We start from the raw sequence: 16,569 nt of genomic DNA on the forward strand, positions 1-16,569 counted from the left end.
GATTTTTAAAGCTTTTGCGAACTGCAAGATCACAAAGCACAGCACCATGCCTGTAACTGATCGGTTTGCGGATAAATGAGCCTACTAGCAATAATCGACTTGTTGCTGGTAAGAAGGTAGCCCAATGTTCTGGCTGTCTATCTCCAACATTCCGTGCGTGCACGTTTTCGCTTTTTACGCTGGTTGCATTTTAACTACTGAGCATATAAACTTGCACCTAGCACATCGCCATACATCCATTAGATTACATGCCTTCGATTCCCCGGTCATATGCACCTACCCCCCGAAAGTTTGGTTATTATCGGGAACAAAGACAATCAGATGTCATGGCCGCCCATCTCTGCAGCAGTTCTGGTGTGTTTTAAATTTTCACGCCGATTTCATTCTAACGGTTGGCCCCATAACCATGCAAAGCACATAATCTTATCTAACGTTAAATTCTTCGCGATCAGCTGACCGGTCACACGCATCTACCACTATGGCTTGCTTAATATCGATGCGGAACCCAGTGTTTCAGCATCCCTGTCTGTTATACTTCTAGTGTAAACGTTTTCACTTCCCATATCATGTGAGTGGCATAGGCTTGCAAAGCACACTATCATGCTCACCATTAAATTCTAGTCGGTGAGATCCATCTCCCGCTAACACTGTTTTCGTTATCCGTGCGAAGATTTCCGATGTTCCGGCTGCCCCGTAGCGTTGCGCGTCACGACGGCGGCGATATCAGCGGTGAGGTATCCGCGAGAAATACGCCTGAAGCCCTAAAAAGATCCCAGGATCCCATTAACATGGAACGCTGTGGGATGCTGCATTCACCATTGGCAACCAAGGACATGTCCGGCTAAACGTACATATATATGCATATGCATATGCGGTATGTGGCATGATCTTCCGTCCGTTAAAACCAGGGCATAGCGAGGCGTCCGGCAGTCGTGGTCTCGGCCACCAAATTCGGTGTCCGTTGCGGACCGAAGGGACTCCCAGTGACGTCAAGCAGTGGCTCGCGAGGAGCTAGACAGCTCTCTTGGTAGCTGCCCCGCAAAAACACCCCAGTTTGGGGATTCCCCGGGCCGTGATGCAAACCATTTTGCCATGTCGCCGCTGATTCACTCACCCCTGGCGCAACACGTAACATTTTGTCTGCAAAGTAAGCATATTTTGCTCACAAAAATCACGATCTGCACTCTGTTATCTAAAGTGATATCACTTCAATCATCCAATGCGTGGATCATAAGTCCGAAGCAATTTTGTTTACAAACGTCTGTGTGACGTAATATTAAGCAATCAGCTGATAACCGTATCCCCATCGTGGCGCGACCATGCGCTGCATACGCCGATCACGCTCAAGTCCTGCAAGGCACTGGAACGCTGTGGGCGGTCGTGGGTACGTCGCTTGTTTTGTACTAATGAAAACGTGCCATGGTTCGCATTTATATTTTTATGTACATTTGGCACAAAACTGGCCAATTTGGAAAGATCAAAGTTTCCCACATCGGATATAGGATAAGCATACTTTAAAAATGTAAATAGACGCGCCGCCTCCTGTCCACTCGTGTTTTTCTGCGCTATTGTGTCAGTTCCGACCATAGATGCTTTGTGTAAAAACTCGTTGAATCTGAATATCACAGTAGTTGTGTCTGTAAATTGTTCGGAATTATGCAGCGTTATTTGTGTGCAACATAACTTCAATTCCAAGAGGAAGTGAGCTTAGAGAGCAAACACATCAGCACTTCCTTCTTAAGTCTCATGATCGACCAAACACAGCAGCTGGTGTTAGTGATATTCTGAACCATCAGCACCATGCAATTGATATTTCTACCATTGCCAATATTGCACAACATTTTCACAGCACAGCTTAGTGCATGGTGCATTGCCATTGCCAATTTCAGCTCATGTAGTTATTGTGCAAGGGAACTGTGATGATGCGAAGGTAGTGCATGCCAAAGCACCCCAGAATGCTGTTATACCAAAATTATTTGAAAATGAGCTCAATTCAGCATAGCCTCAGTTGGGACATAGATAAGGGTACAGGTCAGGGATAGTGCACATTATATGATATACATTGTTTTAGGTTGACAGCCCCAGATAATGATACTGCAGTAGATTTCTTGGAGATTCTGGATGATAATGATTCTGGACTGTTGCCATCTAAAATTACCTTTGTGACATCATAGTTTCCCAAAATATTGACTGGTTCAATTGGTAATGGCAATATGGCAAACTCTGGGTGCTTGGTCTTGTGATGTACATGCCCTGAAGTTTTGTTCTGATTTGCTACTATGCCAGACATGTGTGGCACAGCAGGTATTTTGTGCAGCCCAGTAACAAGAGCAATTGTGAGGCAGCTCCAGCTTTGGTATATATTTATAATTCCCTTCTCACAACTGTAGCACAGCCTTGTCCCTAACTAGTATGTGCAATCCATGCACCCCACCCAACCCCCTGTAGCTGATGGTTATTCCATTATCATGTATGTTTTCTGTCCTAGGCTTCTTCCCCATAATGCCCAAGACCCACACCCTGTCATTCCCATCACCCATGTTTGGTCTCATATCATGCAAAAGATCCCATAACTGCACAATATTATTCATCCTCAATTGATCAGTGCTATCAGTGCTTTGATCAGCCAATAGACACAGTGATTGCATGTCTCACAACACTTAGCAGCAGGGTGTCAGCTGCTGCTTTATTGGCAACCAGCAGGGTTGGATCATGATTTTATGTTAACAGAAAAGAACAGACAAGCTTTGTGTGTATTATTGATGTTATATACTCATAAGTAGTTAGCTTACATAGACAGTTTGTCAAGTTCTGGCAGGAATCTTAATATGTGCTTAGTAAATTGTCTGTGTGCACAGAGAAGGCCAGATGGTATGTGGGCTTACAAAACATTCTGAACAGTTTTGCAGGATATCAAGGTTGCCTTGAGTGCTCAATTTCATGTGTCAGGTTGAATAGCATCATTGATTAGTTGTGAGATGTTCATTTTATTGACCAGGAAATTGATCAAACATGGTCTTCATTTTACATAGCTGCAAGCTTAGAGTGTTCTGCATTGTCATTTCTTCTAGCAGTTGTTTGGATGCTGATGTGATGTGCTTTATTGAAGATGACAATTGATTTGGAACTTTTGGTTCATGCATTGGTTAACTATTCCATTAATACTTGGTGAAGTCAGAAGAAGAAAAACTTCAAACTGATTGCCAAGGTGAAATCAGTTGTACCATGAACTGTTGTACTATGTGATTTGATGTTAATCATTATACCTGTTTTTTATACCTGCTTGGATTTTGACATTATAATTAATTGTACCCAAGGATGGCAGGGTATTTTTACACTAATCTATTCATTTTGTCATCCTCCTTCCATTGTTTGTGTGCATGAGACACTGTGTGGTGCTGCAGCAGTGACGATGGCGCGGCGTGGGCTGTGGCTGCTGCTGCTGCTCAGCAGCCTGGCCGCGACCGCGACCGGCGTCAGCGGCCAGGCGGACCAGCTGACGCCGACCGTGGCAGCCCGAGCCGAGGGGAGCGGCGACGCCCCGGCCGACGAGCGGCCGCCCGTGCCGCTGCCGGACGCCCGGCCGCCGCCGCCGTTCATCGAGCGGCTGCCGGCGGAGGGCGCCCAGTTCGGCGCGCTCGACGACTTCTCGTCGCGCCAGGGCCGGCCGCTGCGCACGTGTCACCGGCCGGCTGTGTGTCAGCCGCTGCGGCGCGGCGCGTGCTTCGGCACGGCGCTGCGCCACACAGCCACCTCGCTCAACCTCACTGTCGGTATCCGCTCGCAGGAGAGCGTCAAGGTGGGTGGGCCGCGACCCCGGCCGCCACTGCTCGCAGCGGCGTCCTCTCATGGCACCGGTGGCGTCCTTGAAAGCTCCATGGATAAACATTGTGGTGTATTGATTGATGATGTTCAGTTTTCTCGCGAACACGTGCGCTCTTAGCTAACATGCTGGTACTTTGCTTCGGGATTGTTTGTCGGACGCCATTGCCAGAAATTGCACCAGCGTATCAGAAATTCTGTTTTTCAGGAGGAGTTGAATCGGTGGGAGGCACTACAGAACATTCCGAAATGCTGGAGTGTAATCCAGCCATTCTTATGTGCTGTTTTTATGCCCAAGTGTGAAAATGGATCCGTGGAACTGCCATCACTGGTAAGAAATCTGTAACCACGCGATTTGAATTCGGTTCATATGCTTAATGTGCAAAAAGTATTGGTCATGTTTCGTTTTTATTGTTATTTAATTCTAAGGGCACATCAGCTGCCTTGGTTATTTGCGCCCTCAGCCATATTTCTGCATGCCGACGTGGTGCATGACGATATTGCTATAAACAGTGAATGGGTGCTTGAAGCACTTGTATTTCATATGCAATATCACGTATGTACGACATTGCAAGCTCGTGGGGGGGGGGGGGGGGGGCAGAGACAGGTGTGATGGCTTACGAACGTGTCTAAATGTTCGGTGACCGCGGACCAGCGACGGCTATCCAGCCGCCGCTCGCACGCCTTTCCCGTCGTGTATCGGTCGCCTCTCGGCACGAGTGGCCCTGTCGGTGGGGGGAGTCCCCTGGCCTGCGCGCCGTCAGTGTCGGCCGTGCTGGTCACCTGCGCCGGCGGGGCGTGCCGTGCCGCAGGAGATGTGTCAGAAGGTGCGCGGCCAGTGCCAGTTCGCCGACGCGCTGTTCGGCTGGCCGCCGTTCCTCGAGTGCCACGAGTCGCGCTTCCCCTCCAACTGCCGGGTGAGTGTGAGCCGGCGCCGCCGCCAGCCGCAGGTGGCGGCGGCCCGCACATCAGCTCAAGCGGCGCCGCCAGCCGCAGGTGGCGGCGGCCCGGCCATCAGCTCAAGCGGCGCCGCCAGCCATAGGTCGCGGCGACCCGCGCATCAGCTTAAGCGCCGCCGCCAGCCACGCGTCGCGGCGACCCGCGCATCAGCTCAATAGGCGCCGCTAGCTGGCTGTGTATTGGGACCGGCTAAGCTAGAGATCATTTGATATGGAGCACATATGTATGCAATTTTCAAGTTCGCGGGATATGTTTTTGTGTCGTTTGTGCCGTGTTGGTCTCCATACGAGCTTTGTACATGTTTCCTATGCTACAAACGTGCAGTGCAGTCTTGTATACTTCCTACGTTAAGACGCTGTATTCGCGTGCCGAGCTGTCGCGAGAGCTCGGCAGCGCCGGCCGGGGCCAGTGCGGCCGCCGTGTGACTGGCTGCAGCGCGCCGCGCAGAACTCCCTCCTGGACCTCAAGTACAACACGAGCACCTCCTGCCTGCCGCCGCTGGTGCCGACCAAGAACAAGCTGGCCTTCTACCCAACGGTGGAGGGGTGTGCCGAGCCCTGCCGCGGCCTGCTCTACACAGACCAGCAGCGCCAGGACGTGCACCGCTTCGTGCACGTGTTCGGTGGCCTCAGCTTCGCGCTTACCTTCCTCACCGTGGTACGGAGCGGGCGGCGCGACAGCGTCGTCGCCCGGGGATGACCGGGAGGGGGACTGCGCAGTCCTTCCAGCACTCGGAGCCATAGTGCGCTCTGTGCTCTGTATGTACCTGATTCCGGGGGCAACTTCGCATGCCATTTGGAATTGAAGTCTGAGGAAACTGAGTTACAATATGCACTCGATGAATCTGTTCAGGCTGTCGTGTGGCGCGATTGCTTGTCATCTCAGAAAGCTCGCGTTTCTAGAGGCGTATGATTCCATGGTCGCCACATATTACCCTTATCACATATTACCCTTTATCACATATTACCGCCACATATTACCCTTGTCCCGCTGTCAAAGCGCACGGCCCCGCCTGACCGTGGCCACGGCCAGGCGGAGCTACGCACAGTGACACGGCGCCATGCCATGGCGGGCCAGCGCCGGCGCGGCCGCGTCTTCACCGTTGTCAGCGGCGGCGCTGTCTGTCGCCAGATGACGCATGTCATCGACTGGCGCTCCTTCTGCAAGTATGCTGCCAACCGGTGCATCTTCTACATCAACCTCTGCCTGTGCCTGGCCATCCTGGGCTTCCTGGTGCAGTTTGTGGACGAGTCGCGCGACACGGTCGTCTGCCACCGGGACGGCACCGCCCGGGGGCCGGGGTAAGTGGCCCCTTTCCCCCAGAGTCGTCTGCCACCGGGTCGGCACCGCCCGGGGGCCGGGGTAAGTGGCCCCTGTCCCCCAGAGTCGTCTGCCACCGGGACGGTACCGCCCGAGGGCCGGGGTAAGTGGTTTCCCTGTCCACCAGAGTCGTGCGCCGCCGGGCACCCCGTCCTGACTCTCCACGTCAACCCATGAGCCCGATCCGTCACCGGGTGGTGTAGACTTGGAGTTGTGGTAGTGCGTGCCTGTTCATAAGAGAGACGTCGGACAGAGGAAGGGTCTGGCAAAAAGGGGCACTGTTTCGGCTCAAAAGAGAGACAAGCGCTGGTGTCCACCGCTGGGTGACGGACCTGCAAGGGGATAGGGCACCTATCTGCTTTGATGATCAATTTGTGTGTAATGGAATCTACTTATTGCTGGTCTGCTGGCAGGGCTCCTGCCATGTTCTGTGCTCCAAGTCTCCACAGTCCGCGCATCAGCTGTGGTCTGTTTCAGATCGGAGGAGTCGGCCACTCCTTGCACGGCCGTGTTCGTGCTCATCTACTACCCGGTGATCGCCGCGCTCTGCTGGTTCGTCATGCTCGCCTTCTCTTGGAACATCACCTTCAAAACATTTGGTACGCGCCGTGCGGGCGGGCCGACTGTGGAGTTGCTCCGATGCCGCCGCCGTCTCTGGTGCTCGGTCGGCGTCGCCGGGTCATTGCTGCTGTCTGTGGTTCCTGACTCATACTGCTAGGTTACCGATGCCGAGTCAGGCCGATTTGGCGGTTTCATGGTGGTTCCATTCTTGGGGAGATGCGTGTCATGTCGCAGTTTTCGCCAGTGTTAGCAACGGTGAAGTTTGCTGGGTTCAAAATGACCGCAGCACTTGGCGAGCCCTGAAACACCAATAAGCAACCACACCAGTCATTGCCATGTGTGGCTGTGGTCGTCAGCGGCACGGGTCGTGTGGGCACGCAGCGGCGGGGTGCCGCTCGTGTCCGGGTGCTGGGTGCCGTTGCCGGTGCTGACGGGTGCCGCTCGTGTTCGGGTGTCGGGTGCCTGGTGCCGTGCTGACGGGGTGCGCCGACCGCCACCAGGTCAGTCGCGGGAGATCCAGGAGCGGCTTAACGGGCTGACCTCATACTTCCACCTGATCTCTTGGTCGGTGCCGTTGATCCTGACGACGGCGGCGCTCGCCACCTCCGACGGTAGGGGGCGCGGCCGCGCGCCGAGCTGGGCCGAGCTGGCTGGACTGCCGGCTGGCTGACCCTGCCAGCTGGACTTGGGCAGCGAGGAGCCACAGTTGCCGATGAGCTGTTCACCCCGCCTGTCGGGAGTGGTGTTGTGCGGCGATGCTCCGCTTTGTTGGTAGTTCAGTGCGGGTGGGAGCGATTGAGTGATGTCCCCTCGGCTTGTGTGAGAAACAAGAAGCATGGTATTAGCGGGCAGTTTCTTAACCCCATCTGCGGGGCCCGGTCTCGGTTTGATGCGTGTCCCTGGCGCGCACGCCGTGTGTTAGGCGCGTTGGGTGCCGGCGCCATGCGCGTCGATCGCGCATGGCTCCGTCTCACCACACCCCAGCTGTGTCCAGTGGCCTACCACCGGAGATGCTTTTCCCAAAGAGGACAGGCATCAGCTTCACCCCCGAGTACCAGTCTCAGGACAAGTGATGAAATTAGGGAGAGCAGCTGCACGGCCCCCTGCAGCCGCGTCCGCGCCGCTAACCGTTGTCACGCCGTCGTCGGGCAGTGGTGGACAGCGACTACCTGTACGGCGTGTGCTTCATCGGCTTTGGAAACTGGCACTACCGACTCGGCTTCGTGCTCGTGCCGTCCGTGGTGGCCACGCTCGTCGGCGGCTTCTTCCTGATCCGCAGTGAGTGCGTGAAGTCACACGTCTGACGTCACGGCGGGGTCTGGCCGCCGGCGGCTGGGACTGCTGGCGGGTGCTCGGCTAGGGAGGGGCCTCAGCCAGGGGTCGGCGGATCGGCCGCGCTTGTCGTCTTGAACAGGCCAACGCCTGCTGTGAAAAGCGCCAACCGTGTCGATATCTGGCCTGCCTCAGTGCTATCACTTCGTGCCTTCACGAATGAAGCGGGGGGGGGGGGGGGGGTGAGTTGGCGGGGGGTGTTTGTCATTTAACCCATCGAGCAGTAGCTACTAGTAAACACTAGTTAGTGCATGGCGTTCTGTTGCAACATGTCCTAAGGCTTATGGGGTCATGGTGCTGCTCTCTTTGGAAAGTGATGGCTCGACTCATCTGGTGCTTGGGCTGTGGTGTGTGCAATCCGTCAATGGCTGGCAGTAATAGTAACGCTGTTCGAATGCACACCCATTCTTTGGATCCTGCAGTGATCTTCTCAGTATGATGTGCCGGTAGAATTGTTATGATCCGAACAGCCTGGGATGGCCGTTTTTATAAGCAAGAGAAATTCAACTGCCATGGGTCACATACGGACATACAGTGTGCAGCGTGTGCAATGCTTCACCTAACTGGTGCATGTGCCCGATTAACGTCTGACGTTTAGCGTGGTTAGCAGGTGATGGAATCTTTTGCCCACGGAATGTTTGGTCGGCGGTACTAACAAAACCTCATCTATTGCATGCTCTCTTGGAAAGCAGCAAACGTGTGGGCAACAGGTATGTGTTCCAACCTTTCCAAGCCTCATACTGATCACGTCATAGCTGCCGTTTTTTCCGACGCGTCAAAATGCTGTCATTCTAACCTGTGATCGGCGTCGTTTGGCATCGCGCTGCGCTGGACACCGCGCTCGCCCGTCCGCCGCGTGTCACCGTTCTCACCGGCCTTGTCCAGCGGGCGCTCGGCCGTCGCTCCCGGCCGAAGGCTCGCCCGTCAGCCCCGTGTCGCTGTTTTCACCGGCCTTGTCCGGCGGGCGCTCGGCGGAGGGCCGGGCTGCCGCCACGCGGGTGGCGGGTGCGCCGGCCCCAGTCGCCCGGTGCGAGACCCCCCGCTGACCGCCGCCGCCGCCGCAGGTGTGCGCTTCCTGGTGCGCCAGAGGCCGGACAAGACCGAGAAGAAGCTGGTGGTGAACATCAGCATCGCGCGGCTGTGCGTGTGCGGCTCGCTGCTGGTGGCGGCGGTGGCCGTCAGCGTCGCCTGCCACGTGCTCGAGTACGGCGGCCGCGAGCAGCAGCGCCACGAGGTGCACCGCCATCTGCTGTGAGTGCTGCTGCCGTCTGGCGCTGACGGGCCCGCTGCCGCTGCGGTGGCAGCACTCCTGGTGTACAGCGACCCCTGGTGTACTGGTGCACGGCTGCCCCTGGTGTACAGCAGCACAGGTGACTGGCTTCCCCCTGGTGCACGGCGGCACAGGTGGCCGAGTACCCCGGGCGTACGGCGGCACAGGTGCTGAGTGACCTGCGTAGGGAATGATTGTGCTGTATGCTGTACGGACGCATGCTTTGTGGCATCGGACCCCAATGTGAGCTCGTGGAATGGCGTCTGGAGAGTGCTGCTCCCTCGAGCCGTCGCCCCGGCGCAGGAGCGCAGCCCCGGCCCTCTGCTGACGCCGACGCCGCCCTCTGGCGACCGCCAGGTGTCGGGCCAACGCTACGGCGCGCCGCCACCTGGACTACGGCTACGGCTCGCAGCCGGCGTGTCCGGTGTCGCCGCGGCCGGCGCCGCTGCTGCTCAAGGCGCATGTCTTCTGCCTGTTCGCCGTCGGCGTGCTCTTCTCCAGCTGGGTGTGGCGGCGCTCCACCCTGCGGTCGTGGAATCGCTTCTACCGGCGGTGAGTGGGCTGCGCTGTCGGCTCCTGCGACTGGCAGCAACGCCGGGTGACTGAGGACGTCGACATGTGGGGAGAAGCAGCCTGCAGTGCAATCGGACCAAGATCCTGATAACGTTTTTGCCGTCGGTGAACCGTCGTACTTGTGCCCTCGAAATGGTTCCGCGGGCAGCGAGTCGGCGCGGTGCTCATGGAGCCGTCCCTGCTGGCGACAGTACTCGACTAATGCTCATTTGCTGTTCTGGACAGCACGTGACTGTTGTGTGCCTCTCATTCTCTACCGATGGCACTGGCAGCATCCCTTTATCATCGCGAGCGCGGCAGCTGTGCCTCGTGCCTTGTTTCTGTGGGGGGGGGGGGGGGGGGGGGGGGGGAGGAGGAGGCGATGTGGCTCGGCTGCGGCCGGTGACGCCGGGCGCGGCGTCTCCCCGCAGTGTGGTGGGCAAGCCCGAGGAGCGGCCGGTGCGACGCATCCGCAAGCACCAGGTGATCGCGCAGGCCTGGTCCAAGCGCTATGACCTGGCGCAGCACGGCCGCATCTCGCTCAGCTTCCACAGCACCCACTCGGACCCCGTCGGTGAGAGTGCGCCGCGCGGTGCCGGTCTGCGTAGGTGGGCGACCGAGAGGCGTGCCTGTCTGTGCAGCGCAGGCCGCATGGTGGGTGTGGGTTTTCCACCAGGCTTGAGTCAACTCGCGTGGGAGGGTGACCAGTCATCGTCAGTAGTTCCGTTCGAGGTGGTGCTTTTCAAGAGTTTGAAACCCTTAAAACTTGTTCCGAAACTAGATTGGATGCCTTGTCGTATATGTGTTTCAAGGATCATATGGTTATAGGGAAGCTTACCGTAGGAGTGGCCGTATCTGCTTGGAATGCTGGTGTCTTAATTGGTGGCCATCCGGCGCTGTGCTGACGCGGTTCTCCTGATGACTCGATCCCTGGTAATCCTGACCTCGGTTCCGCTGATCACCCGGTCCTCGGTAATTATGACCGGTTCTGCTAATGACTTGGTCCTCGGTAATCCTGGCCTCGGTTCTCCTGATGACTCGATCCTCGGTAATCCTGACCTCGGTTCTGCTGATCGCCCGGTCCTCGGTAATGCTGGCCTCGGTTCTGCTGATCAACTGGTCCTCGGTACTCCTGACGCGGTTCTGCTGATCACCCGGTCCTCGGTAATCCTGGCTTCGGTTCTGCTGATCACCCGGTCCTCGGTAATGCTGGCCCCGGTTCTGCTGATCACCCGGTCATCGGTAATCCTGACGCGGTTCTGCTGATCACCCTGTCCTCGGTAATGCTGGCCTCGGTTCTGCTGATCACCTGGTCCTCGGTAATCCTGACCGCGGTTCTGCTGATCACGTGGTCCGCGGTAATCCTGGCCTCGGTTCCGCTGATCACCCGGTCCTCGGTAATCCTGGCCTCGATTCTGCTGATCGCCCGGTTCTCGGTAATCCTGACCGCGGTTCTGCTGATTACCCGGTCCTCGGTAATCCTGGCCTCGGCTCTGCTGATCATTCGGTCCCTAGTAATGCTGACCTCGGTTCTGCTGATCACTCGGTCCTCGGTAATCCTGGCCTCGGTCCTGCTGATCATTCGGTCCCTAGAAATGCCGATCTCGGTTCTGCTGATCACTCGGTCCTCGGTAATCCTGGCCTCGGTTCTGCTGATCACTCGGTCCTCGGTAATCCTGGCCTCGGTTCTGCTGATGACTCGGTCCTCGGTAACCCTGACCTCGGTGCTGGTGATGACTTGGTCCTCGATAATCCTGGCCTCGGTTCTGCTGATCATTCGGTCCCTAGTAATGCTGACCTCGGTTCTGCTGATCACCCGGTCCTCGGTGATCCCGACCTCGGTTCTGCTGATCACTCGGTCCCTAGTGTGTCATGTGTGTGTCATTGGGGCTTTACGACGCGCTCAGCTGCTGAGGCTATGTGGCGTCGCCTGCCCCTCACCCTGGCAGGAAGGGCGGGCACGGCGGGGAATCGAACCCCGTACCTCTGGTTTCCCAGACGCGCAATGGTTAACGCAGACACGTTAACCACTACACTACCGGCACCCTCGGTCCCTAGTAATGCTGACCTCGGTTCTGCTGATGACTCGATCCTCGGTAATCCTGACCTCGGTCCTGCTGATCACTCGGTCCTCGGTAATCCTGACCTCGGTTCTGCTGATGACCCGATCGTCGATAATCCTGACCTGGGTTCTTCTGATGACTCGGTCCTCGGTAACCCGGACCTCGGTTCTGGCGATCAACCGGTCCTCGGTAATCCTGGCCTCGGTTCTGCTGATCACCCGGTCCTCGGTAATCCTGGCCTCGGTTCTGCTGATCACCCGGTCCTCGGTAATCCTGGCCTCGCTTGTGCTGATGACTCGATCCTCGGTAATCCTGACCTCGGTTTTGTTGCTCGTCCGCGGGGACGGCCGAGCCAGCTCAAGTCGCCCCGACGCGTGTCACGCCATGTCCCGAGGTCCCTGCGAGTGTGGCGCGGTGGCGGGTCGGCCGTGCCGCCCTGAGCTCCGCCCTGCCCGGAACCCCGCCCTGCCTTGAGCGTCGTCCTGTCCTGAGCCCCGTCCTGTCCTGAGCCCCGCCCTGACCTGAGCCACGTCCGGTCTTGAGCCCCGCCCTGTCCTCAGTCCCGTCCTGGCCTGAACGCCGCCCTGTCCTCAGTCCCGACCTGTCCTCAGCCCTGCCCTGCCTGGAGCCCCGCCAACCGTGAACCCCGCCCGCCCGGCAGGCATGTACCTGGGCGGCCTCAACAGCGGCACGTCCGAGTCACCGTCGTCGTCGTTTTTCGCGGCGATCCCAAGCCTGATGGAGCGGCGCGGCGCGCTCATCGGCTCCACGTCGTCGGCGCTGGGCCTCAGCCGCAACTCGGACGGCTCGCTGTACAGCGTGTACAGCCGCGGCAGCCGGTACAGCCGCACCAGCCGACACAGCAGGTACAGCAGACGGTACGTGCACGGCATGGCGGTACGGCTGGCGCGTCAGCCTGGTGCGACGGTCGGTGGGTGAACATCGCACAGAACCTCCGCGGCCGTCAAGAGCAGCGTTATGCTGTGGAGACAGTGTTGCATGCGGCCTTGTTGGGGCAGTGTTGTGTTGTGTACTGTGCCGCAGTGTTTTGATGTGGAGACGGTGTTGCGTGCGGCCTTGTGGGGGCAGTGTTATGTTGTGTACTATGCCGCAGTGTTGTTATGTGGAACCAAAACAAGAAGCGAAGAACAGGGGATGCCGTTTAGGTTGAGTGTAACGTCCGCTGATTCCTAGTCATCGTTGTCGCGGGGTTTGGCGGGCTCTCGTGGTGGGTTTGCGCCCGGCCGATGGCGTCCCTGCCCCGTTGGCTGCCGTCCCTGCCCCCTTGGTTGCCGCCTCTGACCCGTCCGCTGCTGCCTCTGATCTGTCGGCCGCCGTCCCTAACCCGTCGGCTGCGTCCCTGACGCTTCAGCCGCCGTCAGTGACCCGTCGGCCTCGTTCGTGACCCGTTAGCTACCGTCCCTGCCCTGTCTGCTGCCGTCCCCGCTCCGTCCGCTGCCTTCTGTGACCCGTCTGGCACGTCCCTGACCCGTCGGCCGCGTCTCTAACCTGTCGGCCCGTCCTCCGAACGGCAGGCTCTCTCACGACTCTGAGGTATCACGCCGCCACTCTCTGGACTCGACGCGCTCGCTGTACCGCTCGGAGGCGGACCGGGTAGCAGCGCTGCTGGGCGGGCGGCGCCGCGGCCGGCGGCGCGCGCTGCCCGACGTCCGGCGCACCGGTCACTTGTCGGCGCGCCGCGCCGTCGGCCGCAGCGACTCCACACTCAGCCGGCGCAGCAGCAGCCTGTCGCAGGCCAGCAGCAGCATCAGCTCACAGGTGAGGAGGCCACAGGCCAGTAGCAGCATCAGCTCACAGGTGAGCAGGTCACAGGCCAGCAGCGGCTCACAGGTGAGCAAATCACAGGCCAGCATCAGCTGACAGGTGAGCAGGTCACAGGCCAGCATCAGCTGACAGGTGAGCAGGTCACAGGCCAGTAGCAGGATCAGCCCACAGGTGAGCAGATCACAGGCCAGCATCAGCTGACAGCTGAGCGGGTCACAGGCCAGCAGCAGTATCAGCTCACAGGTGAGCCGAGATCGCAGGCCAGCAGCAGCTCACAGGTGAGCAGGTCGGTGTCAGCTGACTGGTTCGGCGGCACCAGCCGTCAACGTTAGGCTGTCGGGCAACGCTACATAGTGGGCGATCAGCAGCAACGGCTCGTTAGTGAAAAATGAGAGACTCGTTTTGTATATCATGTGTGCACATCGGAGAGGACCGTTAAAAATCACCAGGCACCACATGGTATGCCCTGTGAGGACTGCACGTGGGCATGACCGTCGCCACGTGCCTGCTGTCCTGCGCTTGCCGCTCACCCGGCTTGTAGGGCACACGTGATGCGAAGGACGTGTCGCCGGTGTTGGTGGCGGTGACGGTGTCCGGCGCCGCGTGCGACCTGTGCTCGCTGCGCCCGCGTCCGCCGCTGGTCTGCTGTCCTGGGCCGGACCGGTCCGAGCCGTCTGACCGCTCCCCTCACCGGCAGCTGCTGGGCTCGATCACGCTGTCGAAGCGGCTGCGGTCGGGCCGCTCGCGCTCGGGCCGCACCAGCGACCCGCGCCGCCGGCGCCGCGGTACCGGCGCCCTGCCCGCCCCCGGTGCGTACTGACGCGGCCCCTGGCGGCCACCGACGCCGCTCGCGGCCGCACGCCAACGTACGATGCGTCTCAGAAAGTTCACGAAAAGATGCCCGAGTTGTGCATAGATACGTTTAGTCTTACCGTTGGTTTGGGATGGTCCAAAGCATTGGATGTGTGTACCTCGCAAATGGGTCCGACATGCTGTCCCAGAGGCTGGTTTGGGCCCCACCCTGCGCGTGTGATGGCCAGCTCGCGTCTGATGGCCAGCCCGCGTCTGACTCACGCTCGCCGACGGCCAGGCGTGGAGGCAGAGAGCGGCGGCTCGGTGCAGGGTCGTGACAACGCCAGCTACGTGGACTCGGAGCCGGAGGAGGTCGGCGCCGGCCGCGCGCGCCGTCGCTCGCACGAGGACGACGGTCGGCGGTGAGTGGCGCCACCGGTCTGGCCGCTGCCTGGGCCCCGCCTCCGCTGCACGTCGTCAGGCACCTTGTAACGTGATGTTTCATACCAGGGTAGTAGTGTTTAGTTAGCTGACTGATTGAACGAGCTGTCTGATTTGATGAATGCATGGCAACAGGGTTTTTGTAAGTTGCTGATGATTGGGGTGGGCTGTTGGTTGCTTAATGTGCCCTAACCTGCCCGATTCGCGTATGGACACAGGCACCAGTAGTTTTGTCTGATTCGACATGGGTGCATTTCTCGTACGCCTGTTGCTTTTTATGCCACCGAGCGTGACAGAAACATTGCCGGTGGCTAAGCTGCGCTTGTATTGGTGTCATGCATACTTTCGTCTCAAAACGCGAGCCCCAGCCGCTGTCTGGTTGTGGTGTCGGTGGGTCGGAGCGTGTGTTCGGTGTGCTGACCGGTGTCGGCTGAGCCGCCGCTGACGCGCGCCGGCCGCGCAGGTCCGCCGCCTCCAGCCGGCGTGCGGCCAGCCGCCAGAGCCGCGGCCAGAGCTCCAACGTCTCGTCCGGCTCGTCGATCGTCAACCTGCGCCAGCGGCTGCTGGGTGACGTGGCCGAGTTCGCGCGCGCGCGCCGCAAGGCGCCGCGCGACGCCTCGCCGCCCTGGACGGAGGCGGCCATTGAGCTCGCCAAGCTGGCGGACGGCGGCGGCGCGCGCGATAACCAGGCACTTGTCAGCGTGGCGGTGCAGACGGCACCGGCCGAGCCGACCGGCGACGGCCGCGCCAGCCTCACGCTGCACAACGACCTGCACGGCGGACCGCCGCCGCCCGACCGACTCAACAACGGCCGCCGCAGCCCCTACACCAAGAACGCGCAGCGGCTGTCGCTGCCGCTGGAGCCCGAGCCGGAGCCGGACGCCGAGAAGGCGCTCAACGCCAGCCGACGCTCGTCCGGCTCTGGCGGCGGCGCGGCTCCGCCCGAGCCGGACGGGCCCCGGCCAGAGCTGGTGTGAGGCCGGCAGAGGTCCCGGACGGGCGCCGGACGCGGCGCGGCGCGGCGGTGCGATCAAACGCGGTCCGACAAACGCTGCGGTCTGAGCTGGCCGGGACGGCTCCGAGGTGACCGAGGAGGCGAGCGGGCGAACTCCGCCAGCGCGTGTGCTTGCTCGTGTGTGTGATGACTGGGAGCGACTCGTGCCCTGGTCGCAGTGACGCGTTGAAATATGGACGAACGCCGTTTGGAACGCGTGATTCCGACGATCGGCGGCCGTGGACAGCGACTCGTCCGCGGGGTGGGGCGAGCGGCCTCCGGCCCGGCCGGCGTGTGGCCGGGCGGCAGGCTGGATTGCCAAGAGCATCTCATCTCGATCTCAGCTGGAGACCACCGCCAACACAGGCGATATTATCGCGGAACACGCGCGTCGACTCTCCGACGCCGTGTGGAGCGTCCGCACTGTTCGCGGTGCACTAGTGCCAAGACCCTCGGTAGCCGCAACGGCGTCGTGCGATGTGCCTTATGTATTAGGTGGCATTCCGAGCGTTTTTACCTCCTGATCTGCACGTGCTTGTGAATATGTAGTGTCCTTTCTAACCGGCGAGGCGGGAAATTCCGTCTTGGACGCGTTGTCACGCGAACGTTTGGATCGTTGTGAATGTGTGGAGGTTGGCAGGGTGTCGTGCTGCACTGGCAAGATGCTAGCGCCCAAT

At 59.3% G+C, this 16,569-nt stretch overlaps 1 protein-coding gene across 1 annotated transcript; it reads left to right on the forward strand.

Moving 5' to 3' along the window:
- Nucleotides 1–1,396: 1,396 nt before the first annotated feature.
- On the forward strand, nucleotides 1,397–16,333 carry smo (smoothened, frizzled class receptor). The gene is made up of 18 exons (XM_037223254.1): nucleotides 1,397–1,522; nucleotides 3,408–3,799; nucleotides 4,031–4,153; nucleotides 4,635–4,739; nucleotides 5,230–5,439; nucleotides 5,914–6,083; nucleotides 6,580–6,701; nucleotides 7,164–7,274; nucleotides 7,816–7,941; nucleotides 9,060–9,246; nucleotides 9,623–9,817; nucleotides 10,249–10,391; nucleotides 12,542–12,758; nucleotides 13,416–13,510; nucleotides 14,756–14,879; nucleotides 15,392–15,670; nucleotides 15,719–15,828; nucleotides 16,308–16,333. The coding sequence occupies exons 2-18, from the start codon at nucleotides 3,413–3,415 to the stop codon at nucleotides 16,331–16,333; spliced, it is 2,730 nt and encodes a 909-aa protein (XP_037079149.1). The 5' UTR covers nucleotides 1,397–1,522; nucleotides 3,408–3,412.
- The last annotated feature ends 236 nt before the right edge of the window (nucleotides 16,334–16,569 follow it).

This window comes from Pollicipes pollicipes, unplaced genomic scaffold, assembly GCF_011947565.3.
Source record: "Pollicipes pollicipes isolate AB1234 unplaced genomic scaffold, Ppol_2.1 Scaffold_4881;HRSCAF=5763_pilon_pilon_pilon, whole genome shotgun sequence".
In the NCBI taxonomy this organism is placed as follows: domain Eukaryota; kingdom Metazoa; phylum Arthropoda; class Thecostraca; order Pollicipedomorpha; family Pollicipedidae; genus Pollicipes; species Pollicipes pollicipes.

Excerpts from the sequence above, each read along its gene's own strand:
- smo (XM_037223254.1), top strand. The coding sequence starts at position 3,413 with ATGGCGCGGCGTGGGCTGTGGCTGCTGCTGCTGCTCAGCAGCCTGGCC. Across the intron at positions 3,800-4,030 it reads GCTCGCAGGAGAGCGTCAAG|GAGGAGTTGAATCGGTGGGA; the intron begins GTGGGTGGGCCG and ends TCTGTTTTTCAG. Across the intron at positions 7,275-7,815 it reads GGCGCTCGCCACCTCCGACG|TGGTGGACAGCGACTACCTG; the intron begins GTAGGGGGCGCG and ends GTCGTCGGGCAG.